General features: G+C 36.9%; 2 protein-coding genes across 2 annotated transcripts; both read left to right on the plus strand.

The window, feature by feature from the left end:
• Window positions 1–248: 248 nt before the first annotated feature.
• bmi1a (BMI1 proto-oncogene, polycomb ring finger a) lies at window positions 249–6,852 on the plus strand. The gene is made up of 10 exons (XM_089125459.1): window positions 249–901; window positions 3,533–3,665; window positions 3,772–3,868; window positions 4,128–4,183; window positions 4,457–4,507; window positions 4,635–4,740; window positions 4,913–4,955; window positions 5,079–5,177; window positions 5,390–5,470; window positions 5,626–6,852. The coding sequence occupies exons 2-10, from the start codon at window positions 3,548–3,550 to the stop codon at window positions 5,947–5,949; spliced, it is 975 nt and encodes a 324-aa protein (XP_088981585.1). The 5' UTR covers window positions 249–901; window positions 3,533–3,547; the 3' UTR covers window positions 5,950–6,852.
• A 1,573-nt stretch (window positions 6,853–8,425) lies between these two features.
• Window positions 8,426–15,449, plus strand: spag6 (sperm associated antigen 6). Its single transcript, XM_039666803.2, has 11 exons — window positions 8,426–9,234; window positions 9,504–9,599; window positions 10,119–10,285; window positions 11,580–11,763; window positions 11,857–12,062; window positions 12,403–12,576; window positions 12,912–13,064; window positions 13,628–13,819; window positions 13,917–14,033; window positions 14,132–14,277; window positions 14,411–15,449. Exons 1-11 carry the CDS (start codon window positions 9,210–9,212, stop codon window positions 14,472–14,474), a joined length of 1,524 nt encoding a protein of 507 aa, XP_039522737.1. The 5' UTR covers window positions 8,426–9,209; the 3' UTR covers window positions 14,475–15,449.
• The last annotated feature ends 1,639 nt before the right edge of the window (window positions 15,450–17,088 follow it).

Consider the following 17,088-nt stretch of genomic DNA (forward strand, 5'->3'; position numbering starts at 1 on the left):
GTTAGTTATTGTGCGATAGGCTATTGAGTTTGTAGAAGCAAAATAACACTTTTCTAGGGGACTCCCGACCATAAATGGAGTTCGTTGGCTTTGCATCTGGATCAAATTCACCACCATTAATTAATTCAGAAACGGGCTATTGGGTTAGGTGTCTACAATATGTTTTAACATATGATAGGCTAATATATCAATTGCTTTCTCAACACATTTGCGCTATTTAGCCATTTAACCACCTTTTTCTATGAATATATGCTATGTGACTCGGGTTTTATGGTAAGTTGATCTTGCCTCCGTTATGAATCACATTCTCCAAAGCTGTTGACGGAGAGAGATAATTTTGCAGAAAAAAAGCTGACCTACAAGAACCTATCCGGCGGTTGTGTAAACCTAACGAGCTGGACCACAGTCAAACAGACTTTGAAACGCAATTCTTTGTTATTTGCGGAACGCGAGCAGCGCTGAATACACCGACACATATTCCCAGGCCACCCTTAAGGAATTAGATCACGTGATGCACGGGGCGGTCGAACTACAAGCCATTTTGGGGACGGTGTCAGTTTCCACTGAACCATCAGCGCAGCATTTTTCAAAGAGAAGACTGAAGGAGCTAGCCTAGAGAAAACGCACATCAACCTGGCCGTTTTACTAGCGGGGGGTCTAAATACAAGACCGCTTACAAGATCTGGAACAGAGCACGGCACACACATCGACAACCGGACCTTTTCTATATTTTTTTTATTATTAAAATGCGCCCTGCTCCACCGTTCTCTTATTGCAATTGACAGCGTCTGCAGCCCTTTTCAAGATGGCCGCTTGGCTCGTATTCATTTTCTACTGAACGACTTCTAACTTTCATTGTCTAACCACCTCCAGGCTCGACTATTCACTCCTGCTCAGTAAGGTATGTGTTCTTCGATATCTTCCCTTACCAATGTCAAATTTCAGACTGTGTACTCAAAATGCATCTGTGTTTTGTGAGTGTAAAATGGAGACGTGTGTTAGAGTGGATGCGGGAACTGACAGCCTCGCGTACGCAACATTGTCTCCGTCTCTCCTCGTGGTTATAGATTTGAGTTAATTTATCTAATAATATTGCACCCTGTCTGCGCGAATGATTCTCATTTTGTTGTAGGATTATCAGTTATTGCCACCATCATGTTTGCTTGGTGTTTCTGGCTTAAATTGAAAGGTTTAGCTGTTAATGAATCCTGATGTGCACGCGAAATCGGGTAGAGACGGGTCCTCTGTTCATGCGAGGCTAAATTCTAAAGGATATTGCGATTGTTGTCACATCGAGCAATTATCTAATTTTATAGATATGCGATCTGTATTATGTTTACGACCGGGCAAACTCGTTATTTTGCTGAATTGTACCTATTTGTGGGTTTTCTTAACTTAAATTTACATGGTAACCTAAACTTGTCCTGTTGTCGGACGCCCAGGACAAAGCTTTCAGTGGTTGACAGTAATCTTTCACTACACGGAAGATATGTGGTTGATGAAACAACATATTTATGAACTCAGGTAGGCTACTTATTTAACGTATTTAAAATGTTTTTAGTGGTTTCTTTTATTTATCCAACTTAACCGAAGATTGCTGCTTTAGATAGCCTGGCTTACACAAGGTTTGTATGGATCTTATATCAGTTTGTTGGACTTTGACAAAGCACATTTGTCTACTATTAGCCTACTCTACCGTTTAGATAAAAACACATTATATAGGCCTATTTAAGCTCACCAATTAGGCTAGTTCATATTCTGCTAAAACCTTGTTGTGCTCTCTGTTGTCATGTCAAGAAGAAAAATATATTTTAATATTGGACTTTGTCGGCGGGTTGTTTCAGTGTTTTTAAAATATTATTAACTTGCGCACTTCTTGATTTAGGAACGGCAGTTTTTCCCTTAAGACTTGGTGAATCATTTTGCTTAGACTAACTTCCCTACCTCCATGTAGTTGTGAATGTCAGAGCTAAATCTATTAGTGACGTGTTAGAATATTGATTACTTTAACCCGGTCTGTCATCATTTTGATTACATCGAAATAGACCAGACAGGTCTTTGAAAACTCTACACTTTCTCACGTGCCACAATTCCTGTATAGGCTAAGGGTCGTTTCCTTCTTTTGACAGTTACTTATTCTATATGCATCACCACCATCACCAATGCTTGTCTGCGTTCAGAACGTTTGTGGTTTTGCTTTTATAACCAACCGAAACGCTTGCAAGAACAAGAACTCTTGCATCGTTTCTGTTTGACTGGTGGATGTTGCACTAAATAAATGTTAGCCCATGAACGCCTTTATGTATTTAATAAGAAAGTGCACAGGTCAACATAAAAATTAGAAAAAAAAAATCCTCTGTAGACCGATCTTGGTTTGAGAGCTAGGCTATCTTACGGACCATTTAGCCTTCTAAATTTATTATCTTTATTTATGCATTGATATCTTCTCGCGTGGAGTAACATCATGTTTATGCTTGATGTTTTCTCGTGTTCTCACTCGAGCAGTTTTGTGCAGGCTAGTCTGATAGCTTGATTTGTCACTGTCACATGACAATGTAGGTTATAGCCTACAGCAAGTAGGTTATGCCCAATTAACCTTCGAAATGCATTCTATAAGAATTAGCTTTTATGCTACTTTGCTTCATCCAGCACGAGTTTGATGAGTTTCACGTTCATCATTGTGTGTTCTGTTTAAAGTTCTAGCTTAGCCTACTCTGGTCGTTTCTGTTGTGAACTCTGTCAGCACTTAATAGCACTTGTCTTCGGCTATCAGTGTATGCCTCGAGGTAATAATGTGTTTCAAAAACAGGATTAATGAACTGTATATAGCTATAGCAACGTATTACGATATGTCAAACATGCAGCTTATTAATTTAATGCAATGTTCATGCAGGAGGGCTGTCAACGCAAAACAGAGAACAGCATCATGGATAATAATGCTGTTGAGCGTTTCATTCTTTTATTTCAGCCCATCATGCGAGGTCTTAAGATAAACAGTATTTTTTGGAAGGCCGTTAACGCATAACACGCACAATATTTCACATAGGCTTTATTTAATCGGCGAGTTTTCGGTTATAAATAAAAGATTCTGTTTTTCTACGCAGAATGTTCAATTTCAGCTGTTTGGTAGGCTACGTTGCCATGTGACGTAGCTTTAGTTGCTATAGAAACCGTAAGAGGTGTTCATCACGTAAAGTTAATTTACGTAGAATCTCATGACGGATGCGTTTTAGCCGGTGAGTTGTGCAGTGAACTGTCCTGTCGTGTTCGGTGAATCTTTGCAGCGATTTAACGATCGCTTTACATAGCAATTGTGAGGTTTTACTGCAACGAAGATTCATGAGACTACCTAACATTTTTAATGGTTGTTAAGCGCTTGCTAATTGCCCAAATTTCGTTATTACATGCATATGTATACGCAACAGTCAACAAAAACAAATGTTAGCCTATCAGCTGATTCAGTAGTCATAGCCACACTCTGGCATTTGCTTAGTTGCAAAGCTTTGTTTATCTTATTTTGATGTCCTTGCAGGCTTTTTTCCACCCCATGACGATGCATCGTACAACAAGGATCAAGATTACAGAGCTCAATCCCCATTTGATGTGCGTCTTATGTGGTGGATATTTCATAGATGCAACAACAATCATTGAATGCTTGCACTCATGTAAGTAGGCCTATATGAGATGTGCTGCACTATTTTCTGTGGTTATATTGGAATGTATATTATTTAGATAATGTGTCTTATCCTGTGATATTTCTCTGATCCTCAGTTTGTAAGATGTGCATTGTCCGGTACCTGGAAACCAGTAAATACTGTCCCATATGTGATGTGCAGGTCCACAAAACAAAGCCACTTCTCAATATTCGGTAACCTTTAAAATCACACTGTCTTTTCCATCTTTCCACTTAGTAACAATTAATACTGATTTGCAAGCATAATTAATCACCATCCTGTTTCTTTTTATCTGAAATTATGTATTCATTTAGCATATTCTTTTTATTGTGGATGCCTTTTGATAATTAAGAAATAACATTTGAGTTGGTTGCAACAGGACTGGAACTTCTAAATTGCAATAAAAAAAATACCTGACCTTTACTTGATCAATATTTACACTTCCTACCTCAGGTCTGACAAAACTCTACAGGACATTGTGTACAAGTTGGTTCCTGGTCTTTTCAAAAGTAAGTCAGTTATTGTATAAGATTGTAAATATTGTTTGTAATTTGTCACACATGCTTGATCTGGAAATGTCAGTGTACTTGTTGCATGTGTAACATACTTACTGTAATATATTATGCACAATTACACACAACTAACCCTAAACCTATAATATATGTCATTAATTATTTTAATTTTTTTTTCAGTAATATTTTTTTCAGTACATAAATGTATAATTACACTGTAACAAGGACACCTTTAAATAAAGTATAACTGAAATGTTGTTTTCTTTGCAGATGAAATGAAGCGTAGAAGAGATTTTTATGCTGAACACCCGTCTGTTGATGGTAAGTATTGGAAACAAGTTTTTTGAACTGTTCAGGTAACTGTTTGAAGAGAGTTGTACAGTTGCATTGTCTAATTGTTAACATTTATTTAAATTAAAGCCATTGTTCTTTCATTTTTATTTCAAAGCTGCAAATGGATCAAATGAAGATCGGGGGGAAGTTGCTGATGAAGACAAGCGAATCATCACAGATGATGAGATAATCAGTCTGTCAATTGAGTTTTTTGATCAAAGGTATGTTTTGTATTGTCAGTGTAATCTGTTATAAAAGTTGTAAAATTGTGTAACATAGCCTTTTTTTGAAATAGCCTTTCTGGTATGTTAACTAAATATTGAAGATATTTGATACAAAAATTGACAAGTTATAATTTAGCACTCTTTTTTTTAATTATTATTTATTGTTTAGGGCCCAACAGCAAAGCAGCACAGATGAGAGGCAAAATGAAGAGGTAAGTAAAATCTGGAATATTGATTCTTATTAAAAAGTTTTTCAAGTTTCTACGTTTTTTTATGTGAAAATGGTGACTGCACCAATAAAGCTTATCTGAATAAAGTATTTGTGTTAAAAACAGGTTAATAATAAAAGATACTTACAATGCCCTGCTGCCATGACTGTGATGCATTTGAGGAAATTTCTGAGAAGCAAAATGGATATACCTCCTACTTTCCAGGTAATGTGATCAATGTTATTGTGGATGTAGTTTAATTTGCAAAAGAGTTTGTGGCCTTTTTTTATTTCTTATTAGTTTGTTACAGATATTAAAGTACTGTAGTCCAGTGTTTAATTGCATTTAGAATAAAGAGGGTATTAAGATGGTATTTGTTACCATTTTCTGATTTTGCATCTATTGCAGTGTGATTTTTAATATTATTGTTCTAATAGATTGAAGTTATGTATGAGGATGAGCCTTTGAAGGATTATTACACATTAATGGACATTGCCTACATCTACACATGGAGAAGAGTAAGTTCTCAAATATTCTTTATTTTTAAGAGTAACTGTGACTTTATAAACTCCTCGTTAAAACGTAATATCTTAAGAATGATAATTGGTTGCTTTGTGGATTCCAAATTTTGGTTAAATGATAGTGTCTTCTGTTATTTTCGCACATTACATAGAATGGACCACTGCCTTTGAAATATCGCGTGCGGCCCAGCTGTAAAAAAATTAAGATTACCCACCCGCAAGATGGCGTGAACAGCACTAACCGTTCTGAAAGCGACTCAGCCAGCGACAAGGCCAGCAGTCCCGCTGGAGTCCCATCCACCTCCTCACCACTACCGAGTCCAAGCACACTGGTGGTTCAGCCTTCACAGCCACATTTCAGCCATGTTTCCAACCCTATTAACGGCACGACGATGACAAGCCCAAATCGACAGTTCAGCTTTGGCAACAAAGTGCGAAAGACAGCGCTGAACGGATCTTCCACATCGTCAGGATGAGAAGGGACTACACGATAAAGCCAACGCCAGACATAATCCAGCTATTTCCATGCCAACGTAGTGTCATGTAGAGCCATTCTTTTTGTCATTATTATAAGTATATTATACATGTAACTTTAACGTAGTGGAAATGACGCGCTTCTTTCGACACGTTGCTGGATTTTCTAAGTTTGTGTGAGAAAGTTAGAGGCCCATTTGATTGCAAAGTGGAGCGTATAGCGACGGTTGCGGCATTTTCAAAATGCAAAAATGACTGAATTATACATTTTTATATATTTTTACTCTTGGTATACATTTTCCCTAAAAAGCGCTATCTGTTGCTTGTATTTTACATGTGTATTATAATGTTCTTTAAAAGCATGGTTTAAAAAAAAACATTTACTTTTTATTTTAGTTTGCTTTTCCTGGGGTAGTTAGGCTATTGAACATTCCTGATATATTCTTGCCTTTAATATATCAAAAAAAGGCATATAGCCTATATAGTTCAAATTTAAATGACAAAAGACTACATTAGAACTGCGTGTTCAAAGGGATAAGGAAATGAAACTTTGAAGTTCTACTCTGCTTAATAATTTTTATTAGAAGTTCTTGGGAATTCAAGTTCAGTTTTTGCAGTTATTGTAGGCTACGATATGCTCCACTGTGCCGGTTCGGGCCGTCAGGTTGATTTCGAGGTCATGCTCAAGTTCTGTAGGCATGCACACATATCTTTCAGACTGCTTTCAAGCAATTATAGGCTACACGGATTGCCTATAACAGCCACTGCCCCAACTTCTCCTTCTGGACAAGATTTTGATGTCTTCAGTGTTCATTGTCTTATTGGTCGATTGTAGACTATTGACAGCTATTGTATTGTGACTGTTGCACAGTATAAAACATCTAAATAAACATTTTACACTTTCACATCGTCTTGCGTTTTAATGCTGCTTCGAATCAGATAGAGAAATCTACAAATACCAAAAGTAGGCTATTCATGCTTCACTTTAACATTCGAATAAATGTATTCGGATTTCTAATTTTGTAAAATTAGAAAAGCAGGCTATAGCTATGCTGCAAAACTTTGTAAGTTGTCAAAAATCTTCAAGAAAAAAATAACTATCAAAATGGTGATGTAGTAGGCTAGCCCTACATAACAGTCGTTTATTTATTTTAATGCAGATATAAATGCTGTTCCAACCCGGTGTTCAAACGCGCATGAACATCTATTAAATGCTCGTGCGAAACCTGTGCTATCTGGTAAACTTATGACTAAATCCATTTGACCGGTTTCAAAGTCTGTTGGGACAAAGGTATTGAGAGGCAGGTGCTACAAACTTGTCCAGTTGTGGCTTAAACAACCTATAACCAGCCTGTGTAAATTTGGCTACCTATAGTCATACCTGGTCGTTAGAAACGGAAAGTATAGGTGAACCTCTCCGTGATTAGAGGGAAACACTCGACATTTTGTACTGATTTACATTTGCACTTACACTGCATGAAAGCTATTTATTGTTTTATTATTGTCTATTAGGCCTACAGATTTGTATTTTAGTTGACAGGTCAGTTATAATCTGGTCTTCAAATCTTTTTGGATCTTGTATAGTTTAAGGCAATTCTCAGTCGACACAAGGTTGTGGTTATCCGTATGTTGGGACTTTCAAGAGACTTAATTCTTTCAAGGTTAACGTTTGGAACAGGATTATGACTTTTATTTATTTATTTATTTATTTAGGCCATAGTTACAATACTTGGTAACAATTTATTTAGCAGTCTTTGTTACACACGGAACATAGTAATTACTATAAATTGTGCTTAATTACAGTTTAACCCTAGTAGGCTACAATCTTAATTATTATTACTCAGCACTTAAATTTATAATTACACAACACGGACACCTTAAAATCAAATGTAAAGCCTGAAACTTTTAGCCTACTTTTGACGTTACAAGGCTTATTGATGAAGTTGAAAAATCAAGACACCTTTAAAAAATCCCTACAAATGATATTGACTGAAATTATTTGTTAGGAGTGAATTTAAAGGTGGAAATGAGCAAAGCCAAGTGGACATTCGAAAATAAATGTCATTGTTTAAAAAACTTTCTCCAATAGTCTAATCATCTGTGCTCGCTTTGCATTGTCTTGGCTGATGTCTTGGTGAACCCGAAATATAGGCTTACAAGTTATTTTAAATTCAACAGTATTTAAGCATTGCTTAATGAGAGCATATCTGTGTCAGAAATTAGTTACATTAAAGTGGATAAACTCTTCAGCCTTGAGCTGGCGTATACAGGCCCGATTTGTCAGGGTTTTTCATAAAGGCAGAGAGCCTTTCTCCACTAATGGTCCAGATTAAACCAAAATGACAAGCTTAGATTTTTTTTTTTTTTTTTTTTAGGCCCAAGAAGGCTAACTATATAGCCTACAAAATATGTTCCATAGGCTACGCAATGTGTACAGTTCTTAACTAAAATGGTTGGACTTTTTATGTTTAATGTAGCCATGTTACAGGGCAGAGAGTGCGTGAAATGCAACAGATAGGCTAGCCTAAAACTACAGTCGACAACAAGCAATTATTAAAGACATTCGGGAAATTATGAACTATTTGGAACCAGTTCAAATGACCACCTTCTTAAAGTGAAAGGAATTAAATTGTAAAAACAACTTTTAAGTGAACAAGCAGGGACGGGAAGTTTGTATTCAGCTGCTCGACGAAAGACTCTTTTTCTTTTCACATGTAATCACGAACCACGAACCAGCATGCAATAGTGTATTTACCTTTCCAAAAGTTCTTTAACGAAAATGCGAATGTGAAGACTAGTAGTAATTACTAAATACCAATGCTGCTGTGACTGCAGTTTTCTATGCGATACTATTAACCGTAGGCTACTCAGACCATAGACTGTGCTACAGACACGAATGTGAGGGCAGCTGTTGACTCTCGCAGCTGCGCTGTCCCGATTTAACACCGTTCTTGAATCCTGTTTAATACCCAAAACTAATTAGGGATTAATTAACCTGATGTTACATCTGGACATCAGCTGGCACTTATGCTGATTTGAGCAGATATGCGCGTTTCAGCACGAAACATTAGAAGAACATTGCCATCACTCTCGCCGAGCGAAGCGAACGAGATGCTTATCACTTCCGGTTTGTTGCCAAGACAACAGTTGCACGCCTCCTCTAAACCCAAAGTCACAACAAACGCTATTTCCTTATGGAAGTTTAAACGTTTGTCGCAACCACTCAGGTTTTTGTTGTTTTAGTTCCGATTTTGGATAAAAAATGAGTCAGCGGCAGGTTTTACAAGGTGAGAAAGTCAGATCCGTTGAAGGATTAAAAATGTTAATGTAGCCGATAAACTCGCTCAGATCATTTAAACGCTGGGGTTACTTACTTTTCTCACTTTTGCAGTTTGTTTAACGTTACACCCTTTTTGGCAATGACTTATCTTACATGCCGGTCTATGTTTAACTTGAACTACTGTCAGTAATTTGTCCTATCAGCAAACCCAAATTTGTAAAACGATTATTATAATATTAATTATTATTTGTATTATTATTATTATTATTATTGCAGTGTTTGAGCAGTACCAGAAGGCAAGAACACAATTTGTGCAAACTGTAGCAGATCTTGCATCAAGACCACAAAATACTGAAACACTTCAAAATGCTGGTGAGTGTCTGAAATATTTATAAAGATGTTTTCTGCATGAAGAATGGCAAGGTATCTGCTTGTAATGGAAATAATTCTTCAACTGATCAAATACAATTTTCCTGGGTAATACTAATTACAAGTGAGCTTAAAGACATTGGCAGTGAATTATAACATGGGCTGTATTTTTTTTTTTTTTTAATGTTTTGTAGCTAACAAATTCACCTAACTCAACAACCTAACCTATAATGTTGAGTGTTTTAAACCCTTTCAACACACTCAGGACTGATGGGGGAAAAGGATCTAAATCAATATGTTTCACCAAAACACTGCACAGTACAATGAATGTTTTTGCGTGAAATATCTTACAAAACACGTTTTTAATTAATAAGGAACGCATACAGTAGCTCATCATTTTATAGGTATATTTTATTATATGATTTGAACCTTTGAAAGTATATCCTCCCCTTATCTGCTCTCAAGTGTATTTCCACTCCTGTTTTCTCCCCTGCACAAATGTGCTCACTCTCTCTGGCTTAGGTGTAATGTCCCTTTTGAGGCCTCTCCTTTTGGATGCAGTCCCAACTATTCAGCAGACAGCAGCCCTGGCTCTCGGAAGGCTTGCCAACTATAACGATGACCTGGCTGAGGCTGTAGTAAAGGGAGACATTCTTCCTCAGCTTGTGTACTCCCTGGCTGAGCAAAACGTGAGTTTCTTTAGTTGAGCTGCTCAGCTTTCATTGAAATAAATAGGGTTGCCTTAAGGCGTCAGACTTTCATGCCTAAATTTGCTTTTGCACAATGCAGAAAACTTGGCAATGTCAGCCGGGCAAACCATGTTTTTGCAATTTCCAGTTTAATTAATTTATTTTTGTGCTTTTCTCATTCAATACTTGCTTTTAAATGTGATATGATAATCATAAAGTCAAAGCAAAGCAGTTTGTTTGTCTACATTCTTTCTTTAAATTATATGACTTTAAACAGTAGCATGAATACAGATACTAAAAATGTCTCGTTATAAAAATGTAAAGTGCATAAACTCCAGACTCCTGGCAAACTCTCAGATCATTGTCCACAATAACCCAGCAGAGTGAAAATCTAAAAAGTGGTGACCCAAATCTTTTGCTCCAAAACTTAGTGTTAGATTACTGTTACACTGAGAGGCTTCATTATACAGACTTACTATTTGTTAAAGGGATAGTTCACCCAAGAAATGAAAATTCTGTCATCATTTACTCACTCTCAAGTTGTTCCAAACCTGTATACATTTCTTTCCTTTGCTGAGTGAAGTCCTTCGTTTATATTGTGCTTTTTACAGTAGAGATTGTTTCAAAGCAGCTTTACAGTGATAACAGGAAAATAATGCAACAAAGTTTGTTTCGGCTGTACAGTAGATCTAGAAGAAAATAGTGTCATTTTCATTTTCAGAGTCCAGCTGAAGTAAGTTCAGTGATCAATGATATTTTTAAATATATTAAGTGTCCCTAACTAAGCAAGCCAAAAGCAACAGTGGCAAGAAAACAAAACTCCATCAGGTGACAGAATGGAGAAAAAACCTTGGGAGAAACCATGCAGGCTCAGTCGGGGGGCCAATGAATGAACAGTGTCTGATCATAATTCAGGCAGCATTTCAGGTCAGAAGTCAGATTGGATCAGAACATTCAATATATTTTGAAGAATGTTTGTAACCATTCTGCATTCGTTCTGGGGCACCATTGACTTCCATAGTTTTTTTCCTTTTCTTTTTTTCCATAATATGGAAGTTAATGGTGTCCATCAACTGTTTGGTTTCCGATATTCTTCAAAAACATCTTTCTTTGTTTTCATAAAAATAAAAACTCTAACTGGTTTCCAACCACTTGATGGATAGTAAATGATGACAGAATTTTCATTTTTGGGTGAACTATCCCTTTAAAGGCAGTTTTGCTGAACATTCGAGTGTATTTATTGTTCAATTGCTTTGTCTTTTCCCTCTGGATTACTGGGATATGAATTACACAGCGATTCTATAAGAAAGCAGCTGCATTCGTTCTTCGGGCTGTTGCTAAGCACTCCCCAGAGCTGGCCCAGGCCGTGGTGGACTGTGGAGCACTGGACGCTCTTGTTGTCTCCTTGGAGGAGTTTGACCCTGGGGTCAAAGAGGCTGCGGCATGGGCAATAAGCTACATTGCCAGGCACAATGCACGTGAGTTTGCTTCAAAAAGGGTTTGCTTTTATATTTATTTCTTACAATTTATCAATGTTCCTTTTGTTGTTTATCTTCACTGTTTATCTGCAGAGCTGTCTCAGGCAGTGGTTGATGCCGGAGTGGTGCCTCTGCTTGTGTTATGCATCCAGGAGCCTGAAATTGCCCTGAAGAGGGTTGCTGCTTCCGCTTTGAGCGATATAGCCAAGCACTCCCCAGAGCTGGCTCAAACCGTGGTGGACACAGGGGCAATCGCCCATCTAGCACAGATGATCCTAAACCCAGATGCCAAATTAAAGGTGACACAGTCACTCTTAAAAATAAATGTTCTGAAAGGGGAGGTTTGCAGCAATGCCATAGAAAAACTATTTGGGGTTCCTCAAAGTAGCCTTATACCTTTTTTTAAAAAACATCTTAATGTGAAGAAGTGGTAGCACTTTAGTTTGGGTCCTTATTAGCATGCATATTACTTGGACATTGGCTGTTTTTTAGTACTTATAAAAGCACATACTAATGCCTTATTCTGCATGATCATATTCTACATCACTTAATCCCACCCAATACCTAAATTTAGGTTAAGCGCAGTGTGAAAAGCCCTAATGACTTAATTTGACAGTAGGCTATTTTTACTCTTTACAGAGGCAGGTTTTTTCGGCTCTCGGTCAAATCGCCAAGCATTCCGTGGACGTAGCCGAGATGGTGGTGGAGGCTGAGATATTCCCCGCTGCGCTGGTTTGCCTAAAGGACCCTGATGAATATGTTCGGAAGAATGTCGCCACTCTTATTCGAGAAATCACAAAATACACCCCAGAAGTATATACCGCATACATAACATACCCACTAAATGATTTCAAGATGCTTAGGTAACTTTGGAATCTCTACTTTGTCAACTCTTTGACACCCCTGTTTAAATAATATGGTGTGAGGCAGCTAGTCTGTAAACCATGGAGAATGTGGGTCTGTTATTTATCACCAGCGCAACACAGGAAACAGACAATTGGTAACCACATACGTAGTCATTGCATCACCACTTTTTTTTTCACCTGCCCAAAACGTTTTTGCTTTTCTGGTCTGCCTGGCTAATTATTTATCATTATGTCACACTGACTTGTGTGTTTGCTTGTGTGCATTGTTTGTTTCCTACTCAGCTGTCTCAGATAATAGTGAATATGGGGGGCGTAGCAGCTGTGATTGACTACCTCGGGGACTCCAAAGGGAATGTTCGCCTGCCTGGGATCATGATGCTGGGCTATGTGTCTGCACACTCCGAGAACTTAGCCATGGCTGTGATTGTATCTAAAGTCTGTTATGAGATCCTTTCTTAAGATTACATGTAAAACTTCAAAATTGACAACATATACAGTTCAAATGTTCGGGGTCAGTACGATTTAAAAAAAGAAAAAAAGAAATGAATACTTTTGATCAATGGGGACCATTAAGACTTTTACATTGTTACAAATATATATATTTCAAGTAAATGCTGTTCTTTTGAACCTTCTATTCATCAAATAATAATTCACAAACATGTTGCTGTCATAATAAGAAGAAATGTTTCAGCATATTAGAATGATTTCTGAATGATCATGTGACACTGAAGACTGGAGGGATGATGCTGAAAATACAGCTTTGCCATCACATGAATAAATTACATTTTAAAATATATTCAAATAGAAATCCGTTATTTTAAATTGCACTAATATTTACTGAATCACTGTATTTTTGGTGAACAGAGACTTATTTCAAATATATATATATATATATATATATATATATATAAAAGTCTCACTGACCCTAAACTTTTGAACAGTAGTGTATTTCTCTCATAATATTGATTATAATCTCATTTGATTCTCCGCTCCTGTAGGGCGTCCCACAGTTGGCAATCTGTCTGGAAGAGGAGCAAGAGGACCACCTTAAAGCAGCCACAGCTTGGGCTTTTGGCCAGATTGGCCGACACACCCCCGAACATGCACGAGCTATTGCTGTGGCCAACGTGTTCCCTAAACTCCTAAATCTCTATTTGGACACTGAAAGTTCTGAAGACCTGCAGGCTAAGGTGAGCAATGGTCTATTAGTAAATTAACTTTGTTTTTTTTTACCAATATCATTCATTTTTTAGTAATTTCTTTGCTTTGTTCACATACTCAAAAAAGGCCAAGAAGGCATTGAAGAGCATCCTTCAAAAGTGTACTTATCTACCAGCACTGGAGCCTCTTCTCTATGAAGCTCCCAGCAACATTCTTAAACATGTCATCTGCCAGTTCAGTAAGGTATAGCGGGAACTTACCGTTTTCATTAACACATTTGTAAATGAATGAGAACTGTTTAAAGAGCTTTTCTATTTCCTCCCTATTCTATTTCCTTAAAGGTTCTTCCTCATGACAGTAAGGCACGGCGCTTGTTTGTTACCAGTGGCGGTCTGAAGAAAGTGCAGGAAATCAAAGCAGAACCTGGTTCTGCAATTCAGGAATATATCAATGCAATCAACAGCTGCTACCCTGAGGAGATAGTCAGGTTCATGAATATTTATGCAAATAATAAACAGCATCGTGATAAAATATTTTTAAACTAACATGCTTTTGTAAAGCCTTAGATTGAATATGCTGTATGGTTTTTGGTGTTCCACTGATCGTCCTTTCTTTCGCAGGTATTATTCCCCTGGTTACTCTGAGACCTTGCTGGAAAGGATTGAAAGCTATCAGCCAGTGTGATCATGTGCAACACTTTCTTTACTGAAACACTGTGGATGTTTTACTTTTTAAAAAGTGAACTTGTGAAAAGTGGCCATATGATCACATCTGCAACATCTTATTTCAATATAAATAAAATGCATTAAAATGCATAATTTAGTTTGTTATTTGATGTGATTGTTAATTCAGATATTTGCTGTTTTTGATCAACAGCTAAGTCTATATATTTTTTTGAAAGACCTGTCTTGATACTTAAAAATAATCGATCAATCCGGTAGTTGTTTTAAACAAAATCTATTGATTTATAATGAACCAGTAGGTATACACTTCCATTTAATTATGAAAGTTGATTGTCATTTAAATGCTTGTCATATTTTGTGCAACCATTTGAGGCTATACCTGATTATTAAGACACATTTTTAGGTGTTGGGTAAATTAGATTCAGGCATTTTGAATGAGTTATAATCCATGCAAGAGCCTGTGTCATTGTGCAGGGTTATGTTTCCCAAAAGCATTGTAGGTCTAAATGGAGAGACAAAAAGCCTATTAGAATTATGGGCTCTTTCCCAAAATGGATTGTAACTTGAGAAGACCTTTATATTCACAGATCTAAGAGTGCTCTAAAGCAGGGATTTTAAATCTTGGGTCTAGAGACCCCCATGGGGCCAAATTGGAGTGCTATAGGTGAAAAGTTGTAAAGATAGCCAACGTTGAAAAACACAGTGAAAAATAATTATAATGCAATATTAAAATAAATATATGCATAAATAAATTGGGTAAAATAAATAAAACATTGATAAAAAAAAACAGTAGGCTACAGTAGCCTACTTTACAAGAACGTTACAAATGAAACATAAACTAAATATTTTTCACTGTTTCACAGGCCTACAATATTATTTTTTAACAGTATATTTTTTTTTTTATTTTGACAGAGATATTGTACATTAATAAAACATTCCTGTAAATGTACCAGAATTAAACAATTTTTCATCCGTAGTCCAATATGTTACAAGTCTATTTTTAAAATGAGTTTTTTACACATTAAAATATATAGCTGCATTTTACATTTTAGTACGAGGGGCTTGTGAGTCGCACCAGGATGATCATATTTGAGGGTCCATACATGGTCTCTAAAAGATTGAAAACTATAAATTAAAATATTTGTAGAGTGCTAAACGCATCGCTAGCAGACAGAATCACCTGCAGGACAACCGCAAAACTACACCTACGTGTATTAGCCTACAGTACTCACACTTTTGGTTTTTTCCTTTAATGTCAAAATATTTTATTATTGTAGGCTATTCCTTTATTTAAATAAAAAAAAAAGTGGGAAGATTTGTAAAAAAATAGAGGTGACATCATTGTTTCAGGCAAGTGAAGGCAATTCAGAAGGTGGTCCAATAAAATTAGCTACTTTGCACTTGTATAGGCTTATTAAAACTAGGGGCGAAAAGATATCAATGAAGAGAATATCACGTCGTTCATGAGAACAGGAGCCGAATTTTTCTCCCTTTTATTTCTATCCACTTCTACAACCCAATCTCTCTTCCTGCGCCTTCCTCGAACCCAAGAAGCATTACAGTCATCGTTAACGCTTTAGGGAGCAAATAGCCGACCGCTTCATTTCACGCGGCACTGGCAGTATACTGGCAACACGATGGACCTCGTTCGTTAGATAATCATTAAAGGCTAACCTTGTCATTAGCAGGATCACTCACACACAGGGCCACAAAACCGTAAACGCTGCCCCCATCTCCATGGGCTGACCCTTGAATCTTGCATTGAATTTGTGAAAATAAAATATTGCAAAAGGACATCAGATGAACAGATCCGCTGATGGGTAATCGTTCTGAACAAACGACTCGCACAATTTAAATGTCATAAGTAGGAATTTTTAAGATAGCCTAATAAATACAGTCCATAGCGATTGAAATCTTTACAAGTCCTGAACACACAATGCAATAGGCTTCAAAATGCGCGTATTGCGCGTTCTTAAATATTTTTTTAGCAAACACCCATGTAAAAGAAACAAACGTTCGTAATATCGGGAACGCTATCTGAAACTGGGCCCTCATGAGATTTCATTTCTATTGGTAATTATGAATTCACTCGTTATCGCCCCCTGCTGTCTGATTTACGCATAACTGTACAGATTAAAGAACAGCTGTTAAACATATGGCAGCCCATGCTTTGTTTATTGTTTCCTCTTCTGATGTCAATCAGATTACTTTTTCATTTGACACTGTTTTGTCATATCATCTCCATCCCACAACTTTACCATTGATTATGAAATCAAAATGCCAGAAGATCACTTTGTGAACGTAAAATAGGCCTAGCCTATATATACGTATATATAAAAAACTATACGCCTAGGGCCTTTGATTTAGTCCGAAATGGTTAACAGGACTTTGAACAGAAATATAATAGAAGTATTATATTTTTCATATTTTCTGAGGTAGGACATGCCTGACAGTTTTTTATTTACTAAATTAAGTCTGACTTTTTATTTACTAAATTAAGTCTGCCAGCATACCGTATAAGGTTGGAACAAACGTAAATAAGTTGTGGCATCGTTCTTTCAGGCACTACCACATGCCCAAGAAACGGAAGAAGCCTTGAAATAATTAAGCCATAC

Source organism: Pimephales promelas, chromosome 22 (genome assembly GCF_988280905.1).
Source record: "Pimephales promelas chromosome 22, fPimPro1.hap1.1, whole genome shotgun sequence".
NCBI lineage: Eukaryota > Metazoa > Chordata > Actinopteri > Cypriniformes > Leuciscidae > Pimephales > Pimephales promelas.